Source organism: Heterocephalus glaber, unplaced genomic scaffold (genome assembly GCF_053883595.1).
Source record: "Heterocephalus glaber isolate CG9 unplaced genomic scaffold, H.glaber_assembly_v1.0 deba00001481, whole genome shotgun sequence".
Lineage (NCBI taxonomy): Eukaryota > Metazoa > Chordata > Mammalia > Rodentia > Bathyergidae > Heterocephalus > Heterocephalus glaber.
The window spans coordinates 51,777,888-51,804,055 of record NW_028258317.1 but is presented as its reverse complement, the minus strand read 5'-3'; the positions used below and the strand labels follow the sequence as shown (position 1 = coordinate 51,804,055).

Here is a 26,168-nt window from a genome sequence, read left to right as displayed (position 1 = left end):
TTTCGTGGGTCAAGGTCACTGAAAATTTGATGAAACTTATAGCCTTTTTCTTCCTGGAAAACACAAATCTGTATACACAAAGGCACACCCAACTCATTTATATCAGTCTCTGACCCTCCTGGGAATCAGTGGGTTTTGATGAAGAACCTCAGCTCAGGTGAGGAGACTAATAAACAGAGGGGAAGTGGAGCAGGGCTATAGGTGGTTCCCATGTGTGAGTGAGAAATAAATTTCTGTTGGCAAAAGCTATTATAATTTTGGGATTGTTTGTTACCACAGCATAGCATTGTGAGAACTGACTGATACACCAGGACATTTGGGAATGTCTGTTGGACTGGCTGGGTAGAATGTGATATTGAGTCTTTTTTTCAGGACTGGTAATCTTTCTATTTCCATCTATCATGAGCTTGAACTAATTTAGGATCCCAGAACACTTAAAATAAGAAATGTCTTAGTTATTTCTTTTTATCTAATAAAACAAAGAAATATGGGCTGGGGATGTAGCTCAGTGGTAGAGCACTTGACTCATATGTGTTAGGCACTGGGTTCAATCCTTAATACCCCCCAACCCAAGACCATAAATCACTGGAATCAATGTGTGACCACAATTGAGAACAAAATATTTTATTTCTTCAATAAAACTATAGTTTACAGTAGTATTTACTAAATAAATTATATAATTTCTTTTACAAGCAATAAACTAATCACAGGTATTTCAAAGACAATGTATGTACACGACATAAGGCCTTTTATAAATAGCTTTGCTTTTCTCATTTCACTAGTAAACAGTGAAAAAATCTTTATAGAAGCTAATTTTCTATAAAGTATAGGCAGACCGAGTACATTGATCTTTAAATGAAACCAATTTAAACTTTAATGACATGGAATAAGATTATAATTTTGTGAAAAGAGCAGAATTTATACCTTATCATCATCTTGCATGGATGTATTTAAAAAAAAAATAAGCAAATTATATATGTATAATCACTGGATGCATGCAAAATCAAATAATGTGAGAGTCTATGGGAAAATAGCACTTCCAAGTCCAAAAGAGTGATTGGCAATGGTATAGAAAGCAGCTTAAATGTAGGTCATGCAGTTCTTCACAGTCAGCAAGCAACAGTAAGTGATGGAATAGTGTGGGGTTTTTCACATCTCGTCTGCTGATCAGCACGTGGACCAACGCTTCCCTGACATTTCTCAAACTTCTAAGTCCAGTTGAATTTGACTGTGTGTAGAGGGGGCTCAGCCATGTTCCTTTGGAGAATGCCGCAGTAGAGAAACTTCTCTCCCACTCTGTGCTCAGGACTCACCCATGTGCTTAGGCGGTTACCATTTTCATTTACTGGGGGAAAAAGAGAATGAAAGCCGACATGAGTCAGGAGTTTTGGCATCAATTTATAACTCGTCCTCGTGAGTAGGAACACAAGTTCATAATTTCTCCCAATCAGTGGTTGGGATGTGTGCAGGTAGAGAGAGAGCATGAGGCTTGGAGTGCTTTTGCAGTGACTAGCCTAGCATGAGCTTCCCTGGTGGATCCAAACATCACATGCTAATTACACCAAGTCTGATCAGGGTCAAGTCTCGACTGCATCACAGCCCTGTGACAAAGACACGGAAGAAAGCAACGGTGACACACTCCTGCCCTTGCAGCGCCCAGGGCTCAGGGCATGTGCTGTGGTAGGTTAAACCTGAAGCCAAACAGGACAACCCAAACACAGTCTCGAATTGATGATTGCTACACCCACGTCCAAGCAACACCCTTGAGGCTGGGCAGTAAAAACATATCCAGCAAATATTCAACCTAAAATGGTAAACGCTGAAAATCAGAGCCAGCCAAATCAACCCACGACAGTGTACCCTGACGTGTGTGGGGAAGTGATACCACCTTCAGTCTACACAGACAGATATACTGGATAAACTCTTAACCGCTGAAGTTTACCCTGAGTGTCACTCAGGCAGGTGTCATTTCAACCAGCCGATTTTTGTTTGCACAAGATACCCTCGTACGTCTATTTGCTTTATGTTGACTATTTTTTGCACACTTTTCTATTTAGCACATTGTATTTGTCTTTGATGTTTGTTTCTGGTGAAATCTAATAATAAGGTCTGGTTATTTTCTTTTATGAATTTGTGTTTATTTGTGAAAAATAACCTATAATTTTGTGCTACTGTCTATAAAAACTCTCACTGTAAGTACATTAGACATAATTTTTATACTTCTCCAGAATTCAGTGATATTCTTTTACAATACAAAATGGACATGTTTGGGACACCGAGACTGAATAGGAAAGAAGTGCCAAAGACCTGCAAATGTTAGCATATCAGAGAGTGAAAGTCTATGTTATGAAATGGAAAGACAAAAAAAGATGTTTCCTTATTGTCAACTACTCATAATACAGAAATTACGCACCTTGAAAGGAGAAATGAAACTAAAAAAATTCAATAGTGGTCAATGATTCTAATAATTCTATGGGTGGAGTTGACAGAGTTGAACAACATCTAACAAGCTATCCTGTAACCAAAAAGTGAGGAAAAATATTACTGTAAAATACTTATGCACCTTCTGGACCAAATAATATGAAACTCATTTGTTATTTATTCAAAACAAGGGGTTCAAAAAGTCATTTACAATTTTGATTAGGTCTAAATGACCAAATAATTGAAAAACACGGTACAGCAAAACACCAAGACATCCATCATCGACCTCTTCATCATTACACTTACTAGGTAGACATTTTATTGAAATTACACCACCCACAGCAAAAAAAGAAAAGGCCACCATGACTGTAAAGTGTGCTGTTCAAAGAAAGACAGTAATGCAACAAGAATCTGGAAAGAGACTAGATACTATGTCCAGATTGTAATGTTGCATTGTGTAGTGAATGTTTCAAGATATACCATACACAGAAAAATTATGGAATAAATTTGATAAAATTGTCATTTTTATATTTCCTGTTATATTATAGTATAGAAATTAATAAAAAATGTAATTTTCAGTCATCCTGTATTTAAACAATTGGACTGCTAAGTGGTTAATTTCCTAACTGTTGTGGCCATGTGACAGTATGGAAGTTACCTTTCCCTTAGCCTCATTTGTTTCATCGGTAAATGGGAGCACCAAACCCTATTTTATAGGGTCCTTGTGAGGGATAAACTTTTCTTTAAGAGACGGGGTCTGCTATGGTTTAGGTCGAGTGTGTACCCCCAAAGCCTCGTGTGTTCAGAGGTGGGGTTGGAAGGCGGCTGCATTATGGGGCTCGATACTCATCAGTGGATCCCTTAACGGATTGGTTCGGAGCTAAATGCGCCATCATCCGTGGGGCCTGGTCAGAAGTGGCAGGTCACTGGGAATGAGCTGCAAGGTGTAACTCTTCCCTGGCAGCCTCCTTCTCTCTCTGCTTCTGGGTCACCACAGCATGAGTAGCGCTCCTCTTCTAGGTCTGTTTACCATGCAGTTTCTCTCTGTGTCTCTCTTTTTTCAGTTTTGGTATTGGGGATCGAACTCAGGACCTTGCACTTGCCAAGCAGGCACTGTGCCACTGAGCCACATCCCTGGCCTGAAGTTTCTCTCTTGGAGCCAGCCCATCATGCATGGACCGAAACCTCTGAAACTATGAGGCAAAATAAAACCTCTTCACCTTTAAGCTGTGAGTATCAGATATTGTGTCAGTGACAAGGACAGTGACTAAGACACGGTCTCCCTATATTGCCCAGCCTACGCCTGAATTCCTAGCCTCAAGGGATCCTCCTGCCTCTGCTGGTGCATGCCACCACAACCAGCCCAGATAAACTTCCCTATGGGGAAAACAGAGGGCATGGACACAGGACATTCACAAATACGTATGTCAGGGCCGGGCTGCGGATGGAGCTCAGTTGTAGAGCATGTGTTTAGCAGGCGCGAGGGTACACACCACGAACCACCATGACCACCATGGCCACCAAGATGGGACAAAAGGACACACACACAAAATGTAGCACAGGGCCCAGCACATGCCAGTGCCTCCTGAACCATGGTGAGGTGGGCCAGAGCTGGGATTGCAGGTACTGTGGAGCCTAATACCCTCAACTAGAGACTGAAAAACTTGATTACAAAGAAATAAATCTGAAAATTTTTAGGAAAGGAACTATGTCAAATGGAATTCTATTTAGCAATCACTATTTCATCATGTAATTTGAGCCGTGTGTGGGATGGAATTTTTCTGACTTCACTGTTTCATTTTATAGTTAGAGTGCTCCCTCTTAAGAGTCCGGGTTAGAGAGGTTTGTGTGCAGAACACACAGGCATCAGAAGGTGAGCGGTGTCACTCCGGAGGTTTCATCTCTGATTGCTTGGCTCACCCACATGTGTTTGTCACCCTGACATGGTCTCTCAACCTATTTTTTTTGGTTGTACTCGGGATGGAACTCAGGGCTTTGCAAATGCAAGGCAAGTGCTCTACCACCGAGTGATATCCCCAGCCCTTTTTTAGACTTTTATTTTGAGACAGGGTCTCACTAAGTTGCCCAGGCTGGGCTGGAACTTGTAATCCTTCTGCCTCAGCCTCCTGAACAGCTGAGATTACAGGTCTTCAACCTACCGTTTTGAAAATATGTTAAACCAATAGATTAAGATCTGGAAAGTGGTACGAGAGGATCTTAGGGGAGAGATGAAATGAAAGGCAGGACATTACACAAATCAGAGTGGCCAAGGTGCACAGTACTAAATAGTACCATGGAGGGCCCATATCCTGCAGTTCTTAACCCTTGGCGTAATAGCTTTCTCTTTTTCCTTTTGTGGCACTGGGGATTGAGCTGAGGGTCACACACATGCCAGGCAAATGTGTCTAGCAGGAAGCCATGCCTCCAGTCCCTAATGTTCCTTTTTTTTTTGTTTTTAAACTGTAACTATATTAAGTTTGGTCCTGGGGCCCATGGAAGCAAGATCTTTCCAAGTCTGGTCTGAGGCGTCCTCATTCTGGTTTCAGTTTGAAATTCTTTGCCACAGTATCTCTGAGGAAAGCATCAGATTTCCTTCTGGTTATCAAAGACCCTATCTATGTCCCTTATTTTGTTTTCCTATACTAAGCCCTTGTTGCTACCAGCAATTTGTGAATTGTTCTTCCCATTCTACTCTGTATCCTTTAAGTTTTCTATTGTTCATATTGCTCACGTCGATGTTCTGTCTCCACAAGAACACACGAGCTCATGCTGCTTTCCTCTGCGCATCTCAGTCCAAACTCACATCATCACCACAGATCCATGTGAAAGCTTTACAGTGGCTCAGCCCAACGTGCCTCCTTGGCTCTGGGTCTTCAACTGCTTTCTCAGAGACTGAATTTCAAAACAAAGTCACCACCACTGTGCTCTAGGAGGTCTAAAGTCTTTTTATTTTTAAAATAAAAATCTCTTTTTTTTTCGGTACCAGGGATTGAACTCGGGTCCTTGCAAAATCATTTTATTATATTCATATCTACCCCATATTATGGACAAGGCACAACCACTTGATGAGAAAGTGGAGGATTTCTCTTTGTATGGGATTCCAGTAGTAGCAAGACTCCAAAACTCACCATTGTATTAGGGGGGCAAATGAATACACACCCTAGTGCTGAAGAGATCAGGCGGGGGCTGTAAGAATGGAGTAAAATTACATCATGTGTGACTCTACAGCTGGAAGGGATCTCGAAGGACCTGAGGTCTACATTTCCTATCTTTCCACTTAGAGTCTTGGAGATAGAAGTGCATTTACTCAAGGACCAGAGGCTGAGGACTTCAGCCAGGAAGCCTCAGGGGAAAAGGCTGAACTTCCGCTGTCCTCGAGGGTCTGCACAGTTCAGGTGAGGACAGCCATTCTGTGTCTGATCTGGTTGAATTCTGGGGAGTTGGTAGCAGGTGAGCGCTAGGCACTGCCAACCTGCAGGGCCCGATCATAGTGCCCCTTCCGCCAGCGGGGGCCTGACTGACAGATAATGGACAACCTGAGAGGAACTGGCACTTGCCTCCCGTGTCCACAGGATGGATTGAAGGTTACAGGGTCTCACTTCAAAACTGTTACCACAGCTGCAATGTTTTAACACAGTTCCCTGCCTGATTAATTTGTTTTCCAAAGACCTGAGAGAAGCCTGAGGGTGCCGATGATTTATGCCGGCTGACAATTCTACGGGATGGGCGGGGGGGGGGGGTGTCCTGCCAGTGCTCCAGTGACTCCTGCTGACTGTAAATCCCAGCGGCTTTCTGATCATCTAATATATCACACAGCTCTGGAGCTCCAGCAGAATCCACTCTGACCCCTGCTTCTGCCAGGCTTGGAAAATGTGGGGAACGCACACGGAGCTGGTATCGAGAGGACAAGGCCCTGCACGGAAGGGAAGCAGCAGGTACCCAAGGCCCAGCTCCTCCAAGCGCAGGAACCGGAAGTGGCACCCACCAAGCCTCTCCCACTCCCGGCACTTTCCCTGGCAGCATTTTCCTTTACAAAAGCACACGGTAGCTGGTAGGGGCTCAACTCTGACCTAAAATTCCTACATGGAGTCTTTAACTGTCAGTGCTTCAGAATGCGACCTTGTCTGGAGACAGGGAGGTAATCGGGTTAAAAATGAAGTCATAGGGCAGGCCCTGGTTCAGCGTGGCTGGTGCCTTCCATGGATGGGGAATCTGGACAGACAGGTAGAGAGGGAACGTGATGTGCACAGACACAAGAAGAGGACAGCATCCACCAGCCACGGAGGGAGGCTTGGGTCAGATGCTCTGCTCACAGCCCTCAGAAGAAACCAACCCTGCTGACCTTGACCTTGAACTTCCAGCCTTCAGAACTTCAAAGAGATAAATCTGTTGTGTAAGCTGTTTACTCTGGTTCCTTGTAACAGCTTCAGCAAACTAGTAAGTACAGCAGCCACCCCTGGGATTTAGAAAATCTCTTCTTCCCTAAAGACTCCGTATTTGCATATTATTATATTTCATCCTATTCCCTCTTGGTGCTGCTGCAAGGCCACAGTCACCTGAAGGCTGGAGACATGTGGAAACGCAGACTGTGAGGGTCCATCAAAGATGGAAGTGAAGCAAGGACTTTTGCACCCCATATTTGACACTTTGGTAAAGTTGCAGTCTAAGTAGGAGAAGCAGCATTTTAGTGTTGAATCTTTAAGCTGCCCAGGGGCCCTTTCGGAGACTCAAGTGGAACTGGCCTTGATGGATGAGAAGAGCATGCTTGGATCTGAGCGAAGCTGAGCACTTCACTCTGCACACCACTGTAATTACAGCCTCCGGTAGGCTTGAAAGGTGTGAGGTGCCCAACCGGTCGGAGTGAACTGCCTTGAAGAACATGCCCCCTGCTGAACCTGCTCACACCGCCCGCCCTCTGCAAGGCTACAGTAAAGTACACGGAGTGGAAACAGCCTATCGAGCTGCACACTTACTTTTAATTAGGTTTCAATTCAAGGACCTCAATGACACCTTATCCCCCCTGGGGCAGAGCTGCCTTCTGACCAGTAGATAGCAGCAGTGTTTGCTGAAAGCAGGTCAACTGCAAGCCCGGTTCTCACCCTGTTTATGGCAATAGGGTTCATTTTACTTCTGCTTCTAGACCACAGGAAAAGTGCACTTGATTCTGTCAAGTCTCTTAGGAGGGGAACCCGGAGGGAGTGACACAGTTGTCCCCTACAGTGACACAGAGGAATTACAGGGTATTGAGAACTAAAGGACCCTGTGAACAAGCTCAGTGGCTCTCAGCCCTGAATGTGTGGAGAGCTTCTTAAAATAATAATGCCTTCGCACCCCCGGGGATTCTACTTCTAACACACATCATACCCCCAACAAGGAACTGAGTCTGTTAATACAGTCATTTACCTGACACCTTTTTATACAGAATCCAAAACAATTTGTAAACATCTACCCAACCTCACAGTAACTTAGCTAGGGAGGAGGAAAGTGAATGGGAAAATGGAGCCTTTCTTCTATGTGAAGGAGTAATTCACAGGCCCCCAGGAAGGCCACATGATGGGTTAACAGTGCTCCTGGAAAATCCTGGTCCACTTGAGACCTCAGAACATGACATTTTCTTTTGGTACCGGGGATCTAACTCAGGACCTTGCACTTGCAAGGCAGGCACTGAGGCACTGAGCTAAATCCCTGGCTCAGAACATGACTTTTTGTAAATAGGGTCTTTTTAGGTGGAAATAGCTAAAATGAGATCACAGTAGATTAGGATACATCCTAATCCAATGACAACTGTCCTTAGAATACAGGGCAAGCAGAGTCCCAGGGAGGAAGAGGAGGCAGAAATGAGGACCATGTGGGTAGAGAGGAGGACACATGGAATCCCAGCAGCTGGAAGAGGCAGGGAGGGATCCTCCTGAGATTTCAAGCGAACAGGGCACTGTCTGAATCGCAATGCCTGGCTCCAGATTAGGGGGTGATAAGTTTCTGTTGATGAAGCCACCAGTTTGTGGTAATTTGTCATGGCAGCCTTAGGAAACAAACATAGGCAGAGACAAAGCCTGCGGAAGCCAGGGCCCGCATCTCCACCCCCAGGCCTCCTCATGCCATCCATCAGACTCACTCTTGGGTTTTAGTTTTTATTAAATGAGAGGTCCTTAAGCATTTTTCCATTCTGCCTCAGAGCGCAAGAGAGGAAATGATATGAACAAATACAGACCTATTTACTAGGTTCATGAATGTGACTTAAATTCATTTTCCTAAAATTCTCAGCTGTTCCTCATCTGCTATTTGTTTCCTGCAGGTTAAGGGCCTCCTTAGACCTCAAGTTCACACTGTCAGAGACTGCGCTTCCCAGATGCTCTTCTCCCTAGAGTTGGAAAAGCTCAGGAGAATAGTAAACTCTGGCTTCCTAGGACAAGGAAGAAGACAAATGGAAACCAGAAAGAGAAACAATAGGGAGCGTCCATAGGAATGGGGGAAGTGAGAGAGGCCAGTTTTAGGAAGGAAAGAAAGAAAATAACAGGGCAACCCCTGGGGGCCATGGAGACTCAGGCAAACCGAAGAGTAGAACTAGCTTCGAACAAGTTACACATCAAACTGGCCTTTGAGGCCATGACAAACTGCATAGCTAGGACATAACAGGAAAAAATCCCCAGCTACCATGGCTTTGCCAAGTGTCATTCAATCCATAACTCCAGGCCTAATGTAACTAGAGAGCCAGGACTGAATGCCTTTATAACTCCAATTCCAAGTCTCTATGGTAATCCTTCAATAGTAGTTTAGTGCTCTTAGAAAGAATCCAACAGGTATCTTCCTAATCCAGACTGTCAGTTTGCCACATTAAACTAAATCCTGTGCCATTCTACTTCCAGGACAGGAATTATCTGTAGATGCTCTGAGGCTCGGGAAGTGAGTTCCATTTTTCAGCTCTCTCACATATTTTAGAAATACTATTTGGTCAGTAACTCAAGAGACTAAGCAATTTTGGAAATAAACCAAGAACCCTATTTTACCCTTTGCAAATTTCAGTTCTCAGCAATGTGGTCACATGGTGGAAAGAAATGGTACCTTCCCCGCCAAAGCTGGTGGCTGCCTTTTCTCCTTTCTACTCTGCTCACTAATATCTACAAACACCTGAGCAGCATCTTTGGCTGGTAGAAAGCCAGCTCTCCTACAAAGCAATAGAACTGCCACTGTTTCCAATGAACACCCCCCCCCCCGCCCCCCGCCAGTTGCCAACTCTGGCCCAAACAAGGAAGGATTAAAGAGACCCACAACTTCACGTGTAAGTCATTAACCTCAGTGCCAAGGGATTCAAATCCAGAAATGCAATTTCTCCTCCCAAAAGTTCCACTGAATTTTCTAAGATTCCCGTGACCTAATTTAAAGTGTTTTTCTTCTTTTTGTCCTCAGGCTTTCCCCATACAGATTAGTATGTATGATAAGCTGTTAATCATTTTCACTTCTCTGCCATCCTTCCTCGCATGATCAAAGAGTATTATTAACCACTCTAAAAACACATTAGATAATCAAGCTGTGCAAGAGCTTCCCATCAGAGCCCTAATCTCCAACACTGGCTTAACTATTTCCTTCCCTTCAACCACAGCGAGTTGTGCACTTCAGCCGTCTCGCTGAGGCACAGATGGAGATGAAAGAACCCATTACTGAGAGGATGTGAATATGGACAGTGGAGAAGGAACAGGGCGTAGCTGAGGATCTGAATAAGAAGCAGGCAAAGACCGTGTGGCACCACCTTTAAACTTCTAGATCATTACAGATTCAGTCCCTTTATCTCCCCTTTACCCAACCATTCCCAGCACGGCCTAAAAGGACACTCTCTCCATTTTTCAGCAGGAGTGGATTTTGTTGGTTGTTTCTCTTCCCATTAACATCAAATTGCACTCTACATCAGAGGAAGAAGCTGCCTCCGGAATTAAAATAACAGCCACAGTGACAGCCCCCGAGCCTAAGGATATCCGGGACCATTCAAAAAGTGAAATCTTGCTCCATTATGAAGCCTGTGTGATTGCCCATTTTACATCTATATGGCTGCTCATCTCTGTTGTGTTCTTTTAAATACCCTAATCTGTGTCATCAGCTCAGCATTCAACAGGAAAAACATCTTTGGTCACTGGATAAAGTCATCTTAAAAAACACCTCCCTTGATGTGAACATTTGTGAATGACTGAGAAAGCGTGGAAGTCCACAGTACGAGGGTGAATGGCCTTTTGAAAGCAGGGCAGGATGGCTGGGTATATGGAACCTGAGTGAAATGCATTAACACAGTTGAAGGCACAATTAGCTGCCTTCTAGGAACTGATCCCTTTTAATTTCATGTAAAATCACAGGAAAGAGCAGAATAGCTGCCCTAACTCACATGTACATGCTGTGTGGGTGAATTCTTGGAGGAATATTTCATGTATTATCTGATGTGCATAAATCATTTTCGTTGAAATTGACTTTTTTTGTGTGTGCTGACGGGGACTGAACCCAGAGGCACGCTAACATTGAGCTACATCCAGCCCTTTTTAATTTACTTTTGATTTTTAACACAAGGTTTCACTAAGTTACCCAGCTGGGACTTGAACTTGCAATCCTGCCTCAACTTCCCTAAATGCTGGGATTACAGTCATGTGACACCACACCTGGCTTAAATCTGCATGTGTGAAGGGCAATGTAAATGTCATTATCCATTAGGGTACAGATTAAAAACTGTGTAACTGCTAATAGAGAAGTAATGTACCCTGAAGAGGACACTACAGAGAAATCTGATGACAGCACTGAGCAGACTGTCACCATAGCAGCCTCCAACTGCCCTGCAAGCAAAGACGGCTCAGATCCAGAGCTTTGGAATTAGGTCTGGAAGAAAGGAGAAAACACATAGGTGAGGTTCATTTTTGTTTTTTGGGCTTTTCTTTTCAAGCACTCTTTCCTATGTGGAAGCAAATGAAAACATCACAGGGAAAGCAATGAGTGGAACCCCTCCAGATTTGGAAGAATATACTACATAGGAAAAAAAAAAAAATCTCTGGCATGAGAATGCACGCTGAAATAACAGGTCAGCAGTGCAGAATGTTCTAGACGTACTGCTGTAAAGTTTAAGGCTGAAGACTGTAAAGGTTTATGGTGGAGAAGGGGATGAAACAGCAGATTTTGGAGAAACAATTATAGCTTCTTTGGAAAGCCCTATTTCTGCAACTTCTTTTAAGTCAGAATGAGTGACAGTCTGTCAGAGCTGGGAGTAATCCATTAATTCATTCTATAGACTAGAAAACTGAGGCTCAAATAGGATGGTTAATTCAAGGGGAAATGGTTAATGGGAAGCAGAGACAGGCACAGGCTGCAGGTGCATATTGCTAATCAATTTATATCTTATGTGGTTTTTGAAGATGCGAAGTTAAAAGGAAAACTGTATGGTGGCCCTGAAGTCAAACTACTTTCCTAATAGCGCTAACATGCTGTTTGCCTTTTCATTCCCATTCTCTCTCCCACGTGTACAATGGAGTTTCCAGAGGTGAAATGATGTGCCATATTGCTGCAAAAACATATGAGAATCCAGCTTCTTTTAGGAAGCTAGATGTTAAGAGATTTTAAAAAAAATTAACACTGCTCTTCTTGCTGTATTTAATTTTGCTTTGGAAAATTACAGTTATATTCATTAAAATGTGATTCAAATTAATATAATATTTATTTAAGTAAGTTAATAAGTATTTTAAAATTTTCTCAGTTTTAATTTTGAAGACATAATCCATGTAGACAAATGCTATTTGGGCCAGTGGCACATACTGGCACATGCTGGAATCCCAGCTGTGTGGGAGGCAGAAGGACTGTGAGTTCAAGGCCAGCCTGAGCAACACAGTAAGACACTGCTTCAGAAGAAGAAAAAAAAGTGACAAAAGCTCTTTGAGATCCTCACAAAATTTTAAGAATATATTGGGGTCCTGAGATAAAAAGGTTTGAGAACTATTGCACCAGATCATTAAAAAATAAGCTAGAGGGGAAACTATTAGAAGCGAATTTTTTCAGTCCAAGGTGCTGGGGATTGAATCTAGGGCTTCAAGCATGCTAGGCAAGTGCTCTATCCCTGAGCTCTATTCTCAGCCCTAAAAGTAGAATTTTATAAAAAATACTCCAAGCACAAAACCCCCTACTCCTCTTCCTTTTTGGATCCAACTCTCACCTTCAGAAGGAGCAGGAGTCCTGAGAGGGAGGTGAGATGGTATCAGTGGCCAACAGCCATGATAGGTGCCTCATGGGTTCCAGTCTAGACAGAGAGCATATGGAGCTGCACTTGAATTTTGGCTGCCATGCACTAGTTCTGAGAACTCGCCATACTTAAGCCTCGGTTTCTTTACCTGTATGAATGAAGGTGCGTGTAACAACCACCTCCATGAATGACTGAATGCAGGACAGACAAGGACTGGTCCTGTGCTTGGCATATACCTGTAGGTGCTCAGTTGGGCCATTCATTTTTTTTTTCCCATTCATGTTATTATCATCTAAACTCCTGAGCTCTTTGGACAACACCAAACCATGTGCCTCTCACAGTCCATATTGGAGTTTAAAAAAAGTCAATGTGTACTGGTTCAAAATTGTCTCCATACCTTTTTTCCTTTATATTTTCTTGATTTATTACCTTGTTGGATCTTGGACAAGTTGCTGGACTTCCCTGGGTCTAATTTACATAGTATAAGGGCAGCGTAATTCCTAATCCAGGCAGCACAGTTCAGCAATTAAGTGTGGGCTTTCGGTCAGTGCCTACTGGTTTGAGTCTCAGCTCTTATTATCTTGGCATAGCAGGTGCTGACCGCATGATTGTGATGTGCCTCAGTTTCGCTGTCTGTAAAACAGAGTTTGTGACCAGATCTACCTCAGCAGGTTGCTGTTAGGATGAAACAAGTTAGTATATGGAAATATTAATATATGTAAAGTATTTAGGACATTGTCAGGCAATCAGGAAACTCACAAATGCCCCAGAACTTTTTGCTATTAGCTACAAAGTAGGATTAGACTTTTTCTCCAAGCTTGGTGAGAAATATTTCTACTGCTTGTTACTGTCTCCATGGGCTATCTGCTCTCTTCCCTTTTCTTTTTTCTTTTTTTTTATGTATTAAATTCTTTTATTGGTACATTGTAGGTATACAACACAATTACATTTCTCATTGGGAATTGTACCTTTACATAATGCATCTTGGTTCTTATATTTTCCCCATTCCTAGCCCTCCCTTCACGCCCTCCACCCTTCCCTATTTACAAAGACTTTATTTCCATTTTTTCCATTTCTCAGCATTTTTCCTTTCCCTTCTTTCCTTTCCCCTGCCCCTCCCACTACCCCTACCCCTTTGGACCTTTTCTTCCTATTTTGCATTATCGATTATTCATTCTAATCATTGGTACATTTTAGGGATACAATATAATGACATTCATCATTGGAAATTTGCACCTTTACATAGTCTCTCTTGGTTCTTATTTTTCACCCTTGCCCAGCCCTCCCTTCAACCCCTCCAGTCCTCCCTATTTACACAGATTTTGTTCCTATTTTTCCATTTTCTCATATTAATCCCATTCCCTTCTATCCTTTCCCCTAGCCCTCCCACTTCCTTCCCCTTTGCCCCTTTTCTTCCTATTTCACATTACCTATTATACATTTTAGTCCTTATTTACACTTTCAGTTTCTCACACCAGAGAAACTATTCGGTATTTATACATGTGTGTCTTATTTATTTCACTTAAGAGTATCCCCTCAATGTGCATCCACTTAGCTATAAATGTCTCTAATTTCTCATTTTTTATGGCTGAGTGGTACTCCATTTTATTAAAAAACCACATTTTCTTTATCTAGTCTCCAGTTGATGGGCATTTGGGCTGTTTCCAAGTTTTAGCTCTCACAAACTGTGTTGCTATGAACATGGGCGCACATGTATCACTGTGGTATGATTCTTTGAATTCTTTGGGGAAGATCCCCAGCAGTGGAATAGCAGGGTCAAATAGGACTTTCAGTCCTAGTTCTTTGAGGTATCTCCATACTGATTTCCACAGTGGTTGCACCAGTCTACACTCCCACCAGCAGTGGAGCAGGGTTCCTCTTTCCCCACAGCCCCACCAGCATTTGTTATTGGTTGATTTCATGACAGCAGCCATTCTTTCTGGAGTGAGGTGGAATCTCAGCACTGTTTTCATTTGTATCTCTCGAATGACCAGTGATGTTGAACATTTTTTCATGTATTTATTTGCTATTTCTACTTCTTTGTCTGAGAAATGTCTGTTCATTTCTGATGCCCATTTTTGGATTGGGTCTTTATATTTGGGAGGTCTGATCTTTTTAAGTTCTTTATAGATTCAAGACAGTAGATCTTTGTCTGAGAAAAAGCAGGTGAAGATTTTTTCCCACATTGTGGGTTGTCTCTTCACATTGCTGGTGGTTTCTCTTGCTGTGCAGAAGGTTTTTAATGAGAAGAGATCCCACTTGTTGATTGTTTGTGCTAGTTCACAAGCAACTGAGGTTTTGTTCATAAAATCTTTTCCTACACCGATGTCTTCAAGAGTTCTACCTAACCTCTGTTCCAACTAGTTCAGAGTTTCTATTTTAATATTTAGATCTTTAATCCATTTTGATTTTAGTTTAGCGCATGGCGAGAGATACAGGTCTAGTTTTAATCTTTGGCAAGTTGAAGCCCAATTTTTCCAGCACCATTTATTAAAGAGGCTATCTTTCCTCCAGTGAGGGTGTTTGGCTCCTTTATCGAAGATGAGATGGCTGAGTGTGTCTGGCATTGTTTCTGCATCTTCTAATCTGTTCCACTGGTCCTCAGGTCTGTTTCTTTGCCAGTACCATGCTGTTTTTATCACAGTAGCTTTGTAGTAGAGTTGCAGGCTGGGGATTGTGATACCCCCTGCCATGTCTCTGTTACCTAGAACTGCTTTTGCTATTCTGGGTCTCTTCTTGTTCCAAATGAATTTTTGGATTGTTTTCTCAAGGTCCATGAAGTATGCTGCTGGGATCTCAATTGGAATTGCATTAAATCTATATAGCAGTTTTGGAAGTATGGCCATTTTCACTCTATTAATCCTTCCTACCCCGGAGCAGGGGATGTCTGTCCATTTTCTGATATCATCTTCAATCTCTCTTTTCAGGGTGCCATAGTTTTCAGAGAAGAGGTCTTTGATTTCTTTCGTTAGGTTGATTTCTAGGTATTTCAGTTTTTTGGATGCTATTGTGAAAGGAATTATTTGCCCTATTTCTCTCTTAGTGAGTCTGTCATTTGTGTAAAGTTATCTTTTTTTATTTTTAATTTTTAATTTATTTTTTATTTTTTGGGTACCGGGGATCGAACTTGGGACCTTGCGCTTGCGAGGCAAGTGCCAGAACCACTGAGCTAAATCCCTGGCCCTCTTTTCCCTTTTCTTCTTCTCCTTCTCCTTTTATGGTGTGGGGATTGAATGTAGGGTCTTCACCCGGAATTACATCCCCAGCCCCTTTTTTATTTTTTATTTTGATACAAGATCTTGCTAACTCAGGCTGGGGTTGAATTTGTGACTCTCCTGCTCCAGCCTCCCAGAGTGCTGGGATTACAGGCATGTGCCACCATACCCAGTTTCTCTCTCTTTTCTTTCTTCCCCTTCCTCACTTTTTGGCACCAGGGATCAAACTCAGGTCCTTGCGCTTGTGCAGCAGGCGGCAAAACCACTGAGCTAAATCCCTGGCCCTCCTCCCTCACTTTTAAACCACAATAAATGTGCTAGAAGACTGAGCAGATGACCAGCCAGCCAGCTGGCACCACCACCATCTCTTTCAGTTAGCAACGCATGCATGATTCCTTTATTTCTAGTTGGTCCTCCAGTGCTTGCAGGACAGCTAACAATGAACACTGGCTTCTGAGTTGAGCACTATCCTCTGAAATGCTTAGCTTTTCAGTGTTAAAGTAAAGACACATAAGAAAGCAATGAAATGAGAAACTAAGAAAACCAAATAAAGGGCACTATTTTTTAACAAATAAAATTGATCATACAGAGGGAAAAGCAAATAGATTAATAAGACAACAACCAGGAAGTGGCATGAACCAAGCCATTTACCACCTTGTAACCTCACATTGCATTTGGGAGAGCTGCCCCTTCCCGGCTGGTGCAAGCCTCGCTTTGTACTGACACAAAAGTGGCGTGAACCTTTGGCTAAGGAAGATGAGACATCACTTGGCCTCTTTCTGACATGCTTTTTTTTTTTTGGTACTGGGGATCAAACTCGGGTCCTTGCGCTTACGAGGCAGGCGACGGAACCACTGAGCTAAATCCCCGGCCTCTGACATGCTTTTGTGATTTCCACTTCCAGATGAACCCAGACTCCCAAGAGATCCAAAAAAACCCCCCAAAACAAACAAAAAACCAAAACCAAAGAAATCCAAAACCCCAAAACTGTTTAATATTTTCCTATTTAATTCCCTATTTTCTTGGCTCTGTGTGTGTGTGTGTGTGTGTGTGTGTGTGTGTGTGTGGCATCAACATTTTTGTAAAAATTTTGTGATATACAATTAACTTATTTTTTAAATGGGAGCAGAAGAAGTGCAAAGTGGAAAAAAATTCTGTTTAGTAAAACCCCCTGGATATTTACGGGTTATGAAAACATTTTTTCACAGTGGGGGACCTGCTACTTTGTACAGGGTGATCATGGAAAGACTTTCTGAAAAGCAGATGTTTTGGGCTGAGGCATGAAGGAAGTGAAGGAGAAGCATGGTGGGCTCTGGGAAAGAGGATACAGACAGGAACAGCAAACACAAAGGCCCTGAGGATAGAATGGTGCTTGGTCTGGGGAACAACCCCAAAGAGGCCAGAGTGGCTTTAATACGGTAACATCAACAAGGAAGACAAAGGCCCAGGGAGGAACAGTGACAGAGGCATGGGACACCAGACCAGGGAGGGCTGTGAGGACTCTGGATTTCACTTCAGGAGAGCTGAGAAGACACTAGAGGGCTGTGGGCTCCAGAGTAACCTTTTAGGTGTCTGACATCCTGCAGCAAACACTTGAGGAAATACTGTGCCCGGCTGTGGGGTACAAAGAGGCACAGGACGCGGCTCAAGGAGCTGGGTGGGATGCAGGTGTGCTGCTAGGAGACCCATGCCAAGTGGCGTGGATTCCCGAGGCTGGGCTTGTCCACCACAGTGATGGACAGTATTGGCTCAGCTTTAACACAGCTTACACTTTCCCTGTTTCACGCGACTCGTGCGGGTGGCCGAGGATGTGGGGTACGTGTGTGAACTGTACTTTGTAGGGGAAATACTCAGTCCCCTTTAGTGCACTCTAGCCTGCCAAAGTATCTTCTTTCCACCATTTAAAAACCCAGTTAAGGCAGCATAGTTGATCTGACAGGCACCAAAGGATGTTCTCACACCAATCACTCGTGAACCTCAGAGCACCCTGTGAGACAGGCAGGGGACACAGCCAGAGAGGTTCTGCCTGTATCACACAGCCCGTTGGTGACAACCAGTGAGGCAGTCAAAGTTCACTGGTGCTGAATTCAGGTTCTTCCAGCAACCCAGTTCCGCACCTCGTGGGCTTAGCAAGAAGTGTTGGAGTTTGGATCTAGAATGTCCTCCAAAGACTCACGCAATCACAGGTGGGTCTTTTGGAAGGTGACTGGATCTGGGGGTGCTAAAGCTGACTTAGGGTTAGGGTGGGGGTCCTAAGAGACAGGGCATGGGGGGCTGGACCTGGGAGGGCATATCTCCCTCCCTATTTCTTTTCTTCTCTGCGTTTCCTGTCCACCATGATGTGAGCAGCATCCCTCCACTGCAGGCTCTGCTACTGTGTTGTTTCTGGGCATGTGCCTGCCAACCATGCACCGGAACTTCTGAAACTGTGAGCCAAACTAAACTCCCCTTTTTCTAAGTTGTAGTGTCAGGAGTTATGTCCCAACCATGAGAAAGTGGTAAGACAGGAGGCAAAACCTAAATGAAGAAGATTCAAGCACAAGGGCACAGCACAGTCAAAGGGAGGAGCTACTTCGAGGGCAATGGCGTCAGGGAGCCCCATCTTGCTGACCCCTGGGGCTCCGTTCTCTTGGGGTTTATGGTGATGAAGTGCTGACCCAGATAGCCTTTTGTGTAATTGTTCAACACGAGCTGTGGTGAAGCACTGCATGTGAAGAGACACGCCCTTTGTAGCAGTGACAGGGTGCCATTATTTCTCCTAAAACCCAAGGATGGCTGGTTTTCTAGAGCTTGTTTTTGTGTACACCATGGCCTGGATCCATCTGTAAACCCGATGGGGAGGGGATGAAACTGAAATAAATTACTTACTAAATAGACGTCAAGCACAGAGGCATTGTCGTCCTGTACTTCCACGGTGTTGGGCTCCGCAGTCAAGTAGATGGTCCCCTCCTCCAAGGTGAAGGTCGAACTCGAAGGCAGCCCTTTACTGAGAAACAAAGGCAGACCGTGAGCACGTGGCCTTCAGGGTAAACCCAAAGACACCTCTAAAGCCGTGTCTAAAGGGGCTGGGGTGGGCGGCTTTTGGGGATGAAACATTTATTTGAGCATCACACTTGGAGACCCTGTCATTTAAGTTTTAAAAAATTGGTTTTACTAGTAGCACAGTTTTGCTCTATGACTGCATGCATTTTTGAGAGGTGATTTTTGTAGGTCCTGTGCCTCGTGAGTGGCTGCTGTGACTCAGAAGCCCCTTGGTTGTCTTTTACTTTAGGGAGCTGGTTTTCACTGCTTCCGTTCTCCTCTTATCTTTTCACATCTTGCTACTTTACAGAATTTAACCTTGTGTGTCCTTCCTTTCTGTTTATTACTTCCTATTTATTTTACTGCTTCTTTTTCTTTTTTGGCACAAAAGGTTCATTTACACCAGTGGTTCTCAAGCTTCAGTGTGCATGAGAGCCCCCCAGAGGGCTGGTTACAATGTCCTTCCCTTGGCCCTTGCATTGGAGATTCTGATTCAGAGGGTCAGGCACAAAGCCCGTGAACTTGCACTTCGGCTGATGCTGGTGCTGCATCTGAGCACCACACCTGGAGTTAAAAGGATGTACAGATACTTAGAGCATTGCATTCGATGGCCTATGAGGCCAGCCTGCATGGATCCTTCCTAACAACACAGCCAAAGCAGTGCCAATAGACAGCAGACTGGAGTCACTGGGGCAGAGAGCACTTTGTTTTGGTGCAGTATGATAACCTGTGTGAAGTGTTGAAAGAATTGGTTCATTTTGATAGTATTTAATTGGATACTAATATAGGAGTTCAGAGATGCACATTTTGCCCTGCCATAGAATTAGTTACGTGTTTTAATGGAGATTCCTCAAAAAACTAAAACTAGAAATTCCATTTGACCAAGTAGTCCCTTTCCAGGTATCTTCTCGAATGAGTTAAAGACATCATGTTATAGTGATAGATGCATACTCATGTTTATGGCAGCACAATTCATAATAGCTAAGTTTTAGAAGGGACTATCTGTCAATCAACAGATGAATGGATAAAGAATATGTGGTTTTGATAGACAATGGAGTACTATTCTGCAATGAAGAAGGATAATTTTGAGTCATTTTCTGTAGGAAAATGGATGCACCTTGAGACCATAATGTTAAGTGAAATAAATGAAACACAAAAGCTCAACTATCACATGGTTTCTCTTATATGAGAAACCCCACGTATAAATGAAGAGCAAAATAAAAGATAGATAATAGGAAACAGGGAGATAAATCTTTTGCTGATGGGAAGGGGACCAAGAGATGCAGGAGGGGGAGGAGAAGGAGAAGTAAAAAGAATTAAGATGTGCTATGTACACGTACCAACTCCCCAGGATGAATGTGATCATTATGTACGGCAAACATGCTAATACAAATAAAAATTAAAACAGTTCTTTGAAATCTGTGTTTTAAATTGGGAAGGTTTTGCAAGAATAAAACATCTGAGAAAAAAGTGGGGCAAGGAGATGATCCTGGTGTGGGGCGAGCTGGCTGAGGGTGTGGCCGTCGCCTGAGTGGAAGGCACTCGCACAGGGCCTGTGGTTCCAGGAGGCAGAGCTGAGGGCAGGTGTGCTGAAGGTGGCTTTCAGCTCTTCCCTCCAGAATCACTGCGTTCCTCTGTCCATCTGGGCTCCCTGAAGAGCTGAACACCCCGATCTAAAGTCACCCCTGAGATCCTGTCTAAGCTGCGTGAGCAGGAGACCGCTGTGGACAGTGCCATCTATTTCTCTCTACTCCGCAAGCTGCACGTAACTCTGTCTTTGTACAAATTTACCTATGAATTGAAGGTAAGTGGAGCTATTTAGAAGCTCTGACCTTTCCAATAATTAAAAAACCTTCCCCTAAGCATTCTTTGGAATATTAACATACTGAGTTCATTTGTATTTTTCCTGATCAAAAAAACACAGTAAGAAAATGGTAGGGGGTAGAGGGTAGAGAGAGTGGTGAAGCACTGGGCTGGCATCCAGGTTTGAGTCCCAGCTGGAGGAGAAGAGTAAAAAGACAGACACGTAGGAAGAGGAGAGTGTGGGTTAGGGGTCTTCCACTGATCTTTCATTTGGTGATATATGGGACTGTGGAAATCAAGGGACAAAAGCTATCTCATTTTTGGTTTGACGCACTTTCTCTCAAATTCTGGACACAGTAAAAAAGTCCTTTGGCCTTTCAAAAACCTGTGGGTTACTCCATGTGGGAAATCTCTTGTTGGGGGGCTCCCAGAGCAGGGGGTGCATCTTCCTTCCCTCGAGTTGTAGACTTTATCACGCAAGCTGTCAGATTCAGGGGCTGAAGCAAACCACCAGCTTTCAGGGGCTGTGGCTTCATGGGGCACTGGGTGGCAGTGGACATATTTGGATCAGAAGAAGGATGCAGCAGTGAGTGTTAACGGCTTTTGCCTTTCACCTGAAAGGATGCTTCTCACTGCCCTTTTGGGTGTAAAATGACCCTGCCTGGCCAAGCCCTGTGAGAAAGAAAAATGCTTTATATACTTAGACACCAGAGCAAGAAACAAAGTGGTCAGAAAATATGGAAAGGTGGTGTGACTGTCTGTTTTTATTCTTTTCTCTTGGTTCACTTTTTATGTAATTAAACTCTCTAATGGCTTCTGGGTTATTTTTAAAATATATATTTGATGAGGCTCAAAAAAAGTTTTTCCCCTTTCCTATCTGAGTTTTCACTTATAATTTTTTTTTTAAGACTGAGTCTTGTTATGCAGTTCAGACTGGCCTTGAACTCACTATGTAGCCCAGGCTGGCCTTGAACTCATGGCGATCCTCCTGCCTCACCCTCCCAAGTGCTGGGATTATAGGCGTGCACCACCATGCCTGGTTTAAATTTCACATAGATATGAAACCAAGAATACTCTGTACGTGCCTTGATATTTTAATTTAAATTTTAAGAATATGTTTATCATACTTACTTTTTACAATTTTTTCTCTTTTTTTGGTACTGGAAATTGGAGATTGAACCCAGGACCTCGTGCATGCTGTGGATGCCTTGTAAGATCCCAGGCCCTTTACTTCTTATTTTGACATGATTTTGCACTTAAATTTTTTCTTTTTTATTAGTACATGTCTGCTTACAGGATGTTTATATTCCTTGCATGGAATTGGTACATGTATGTAAACCATTTTCATCCTCTTCCCCTCTGCTCCCTCTCCCCTCTTCCTCTTCCTCCCTCCTTCTCTTGATCCCCCTTCCTATTTATAAAAGATCTGTCTTCCTACTTCCTATTATCTATCTTTTGTTTTCTCTTTATTTACATTTTGGGTTTAAACTTGTGTGTCTGATTTATTTCACTTAATGTTATGGTCTCAAGGTGCATCCATTTTCCTATAAATCACTCATTTATCCTTTTTATGGCAGAGTAGTACTCCATTGTGTGTAAATACCACATTTTCTTTATCCATTCATCTGCTGATGGACAGATAGGCTGCTTCCAAGATGTAGCTCTTATGAATTATGCTGCTATAAACATGGGTATGCAGGTATCACTGTAATATGATCTGACATATATAATTTTAAACTCAAGGAAAAAGAGGAATAATAGTCAAAAGAAATTTCAGGGTACCTTCCCTCAGAATTATCAATTGATATCATTTTGATCATTTGATCACATTTACTTCATCACTATTTCTCTCGGAACATACATTAATATTTTCTTTTACTCCCCCATCCCTACCCCCCGGGGATCAAACTCAAGACCTTTTTGCTTGTGAGACAGGGGCAGCACCACTGAGCTAAATCCTCGGCCATAGTATTTTCTTTTGAACTATTTGAGCAGAGTAAGTCTGACTCAGGCATCCCTTTACCACTAAACCCTCAGTTTAAATTTTCTAAGAACAAGCATATCCTTTCATGCCAGGCAGTGTAATTACCAAAGTTGGGTTACTCAGATTGATGTACTATGTACTATGATGTACAGACCACATTTAAATTCTGCCAAAAAAATTTTAAATGAGCCTACATGCTTATAGTATAAAATATGTCAGAGAAACCGTGTCCTGTGGTAGTGCTGAGTTTTTCTGCTCAGAGACAAATTCATGCTGGAAGTATTTTTCAACCTAATATTTTTCTTTTATTTTTGGACACTGTGAATAAACCACTGGCATAGTTAAGACAAAGTTAAAAAAGGAAAAAAAAAATAGAATAGCCTTTGGGAGTTAACAGAAGGTACATTTATCAGTTATTTTAGCTAAAATACAATATGACTATAGGGAAAAAGAACAGATTTCCTCAGTTTCATATGGTCAAAATTTAATAAAATCAAACAGTTATTGTTAAAGAAAAACTCTGTATAACACTGTTTTTCACATGTATTAGGATAGTTTTCTACCTTAGTAGAGTATTTTGAGGTAAATTTGGGCGATAAAACTGAGCTGCAAAGAGGTTTTGAATCCAGACTAACTAAAAAATTCTCATTCTCAAAAATAAAAAGGCACAAAACAAATTTAAAAATGGGAAAAGGTTCTGAACAGACATTCCTCCAAAGGAGGCATACAGCCAATTAACACACAAAACGATGCTCAACATCACTGGTCATGGGGAAAATGCACACAGACATTACACTTCACACCTGCCAGGATGGCTATAATGAAAAAGATGGCCAACAACAAGTGTTGGAGAGGAGGTGGAGAAACTGGAGCCATCATACATTGCTGATGGGAAGGTAAAATGGTAGTTCCTTGGAAAATCGTTTAGTGGGTCTTCAAAACCATATGAGGGCCGGGAATTTAGCTCAGTGATGCTGTGCCTGCCTCACAAGCACAAGGTCCTGAGTTCGATCCCTGGTACCAAAAAAACCCAAAACAAAACACCAAAAAACCAAAAAAACACCATATGGGCTAGTAATTTAACTCCTAGGTCTAGTCTCAAGAAAAAAGAAAATATATGTTCATAAAAATATACATTGTACGTAAATGTTCTTAGTAGCATTATTCATAATAGCCAAAAGGAATAATGACACAAACATCCACTAATGGCTAAGTAGATAATGCTAGTTGGAATATTATTTGGCAATAAAACAATGTAATATTATACATGCAACATCATGGATACACCTTGAAAATATGGTAAATGAAAGAAGCTGGTCATAAAAGAGCACATAAAATAGTATTTAATTTTTGTAAAATGTCCAAATGGCAAGTCTGTACAATCAGAAAGCAGACTAATAGTTGCCAAGTACAAGAGGCAGGAGAGGAATACAGAATGACTGCTAATGGGTTTTGGATTTCTCTTTAGGGTGTTAAAAATGTTCTAAAATTAGATTCTGGGGCTGGGGATTTAGCTCAGTGTCAGTGGGCCTGCCTTGCAAGCACAAGGTCCTGAGTTCAACCCTGGCACTGGAAAAAAAAAATTAGATTCTGGTGATAGGCATACAACCCTGGAAATATGCAAAACCCAGACTGAACTGTATACTTTAAATGGATGACTACTGTGATATGATTAAAACAAGAGAAAAGAGGCCCATGAAGTACCTAAAGATCATAATTGTAAACTTGATCTCCCAATACATAGTACTAGAATTACTAGGAAATTTCACACAATATATATTTTAAGTCATGTATTTTTTAGAATGCACCATTTGAATAAGTTCCTGGCTTATTCACCAGTCATTCAAAAACATTTCCATAAGGGAGAATAAATTATAGTCTTGCTGACAAGATCAGAGAGTTGGGTTCTGAGACTGGGTGCCCTGAGGTGAAGAGACCACAGTGGCTGCATGGGAGCCTGGGGGCCACCTCTGCTGTCATGGCAGGGGCAGTGCTGGTGGGGCACAGGCATGCCCGGAGTCACACAGCATCATGCTGGAGGACTCCTGACCTGAGATCGCACCCTTCTGGCCAGAAACCCAGTGTAGCTGGGGGAAACATATTTATATATTTTGAAAAAGAGATTTTTATTTTTTATTTTTTTGGTACCGGGGATTGAACTCAGGTCCTGGCGCTTTCAAGACAGGTGGCATAACTACTGAGCTAAATCCCGGCCCTTGTTTTTTATTTTTTGAGATAGGGTCTCACTGCATAGTTCAGGCTAGTCTTGAACTCACAGAAATCCTCCTGCCTCAGCCTCCCAAGTGCTGGGATTACAGGTATGTACCACCATGCTCAGTTTGAAAAAAGAGATTTTTAAAAATGTTTGAGTTATTTTCAAATTAAGCAACAGGAAATTCCTACAGAAACCCAGTTTTCCATAGTCTCTTTCGAGAAATCAGAAGAGCTGCCAACCCTGAGCCCACAATTTTGAGCATCAGTAGGATTGTGGCTGTCTCCTTCAATTGGGGAAGTCCTCTGCATGACTCCTCCTTGGTCACCATCCCTCTTCCATGTCACCCCAGCCCACTAATTCCCATCATCCTTCCTTGTGTTTGTCAGTGCAACATCTCTACTCTGGAGGTGAGACCCAGGGAGGAGGGAGATGCAGTGACTGCCAAAGTTACACGGTTGCTGAATGGAACAAGGATTTGAACTCTGTTTTCCAATTAACCACCTTTGCTGTGGTCCTTTCTACTGAAATTTCAAAATATGCGATGGCAGAAGCCAGGGTGGCTCAGCAGCAAATGTACCTAGGAGCTTGTAAAATGATCACATAATACCAGGAAATACGGCATGCATTTGATGTTTGATGTGAACAGTAGAGAGCTCTGTTTTCACTGGGAAGGATAGCAATAAACACAAAGGTTTGAGGAAATGTAAGTCAGCAAAATGTGCTTTACAAAGCAACATATTTTTAAAAAGATGACATAAATATTTAATAAATGCAATAAAGCTATTTAAGCCTCCAATAATTTAATATCTAAACAAAATACCTATATAAAAGAACTTGGTGAAATATGCAGCCCTATAGAAATGATCAGGCATTTGAATAGTAAAGTCCCATTAAATATACTCTGAATAATCTGACTTACTGTCTTGGTAAAGAGTGAAAACTACATATTTAATTAAATGATCTTTACATGCATTTCTTATCCTTATTAGTCTGTGTGGACTGAGTGAGAACAGGCTCAGTGTTACTTCTTTAGAAGATTTAGATTAGAGTTAGGCATGGTGGTCCATGCCTGTAATCCCAGTACTCTGGGAGGTAAGGTAGCCCAGCCTGGGCAACTTAGTGAAAGCCTGCCTCACAATGAAAAATAAAAAAAGACTGAGGATGTGGCTGAGTGCAAAGGCCCTGGATTTAATCCCCAGCCAAAACAAAACAAAAAGACACAGATTGCACTCTGTCTCCCACCTCCAAAGGATAAAAGCACATTTTAGGGAAACCAGAACCTAAGCTGGTACACAGATGCATACAGAG

General features: G+C 42.6%; 1 protein-coding gene across 6 annotated transcripts in view; it reads right to left on the bottom strand.

The window, feature by feature from the left end:
* Positions 1-608: 608 nt before the first annotated feature.
* Positions 609-26,168, bottom strand: part of Pip5k1b (phosphatidylinositol-4-phosphate 5-kinase type 1 beta) — a 331,992-nt gene continuing 306,432 nt past the window's right edge. For all 6 annotated transcript variants that reach the window (XM_004838187.4, XM_021252743.2, XM_021252744.2 and 3 more), the window contains 2 exons: positions 18,706-18,823; positions 609-1,345 (listed from right to left, as the gene is read on the bottom strand). In XM_004838187.4, the coding sequence (XP_004838244.2) occupies positions 1,343-1,345; positions 18,706-18,823 (121 nt within the window). In that variant the 3' untranslated portion in view covers positions 609-1,342. The remainder of the gene's footprint in view (positions 1,346-18,705; positions 18,824-26,168) is intronic.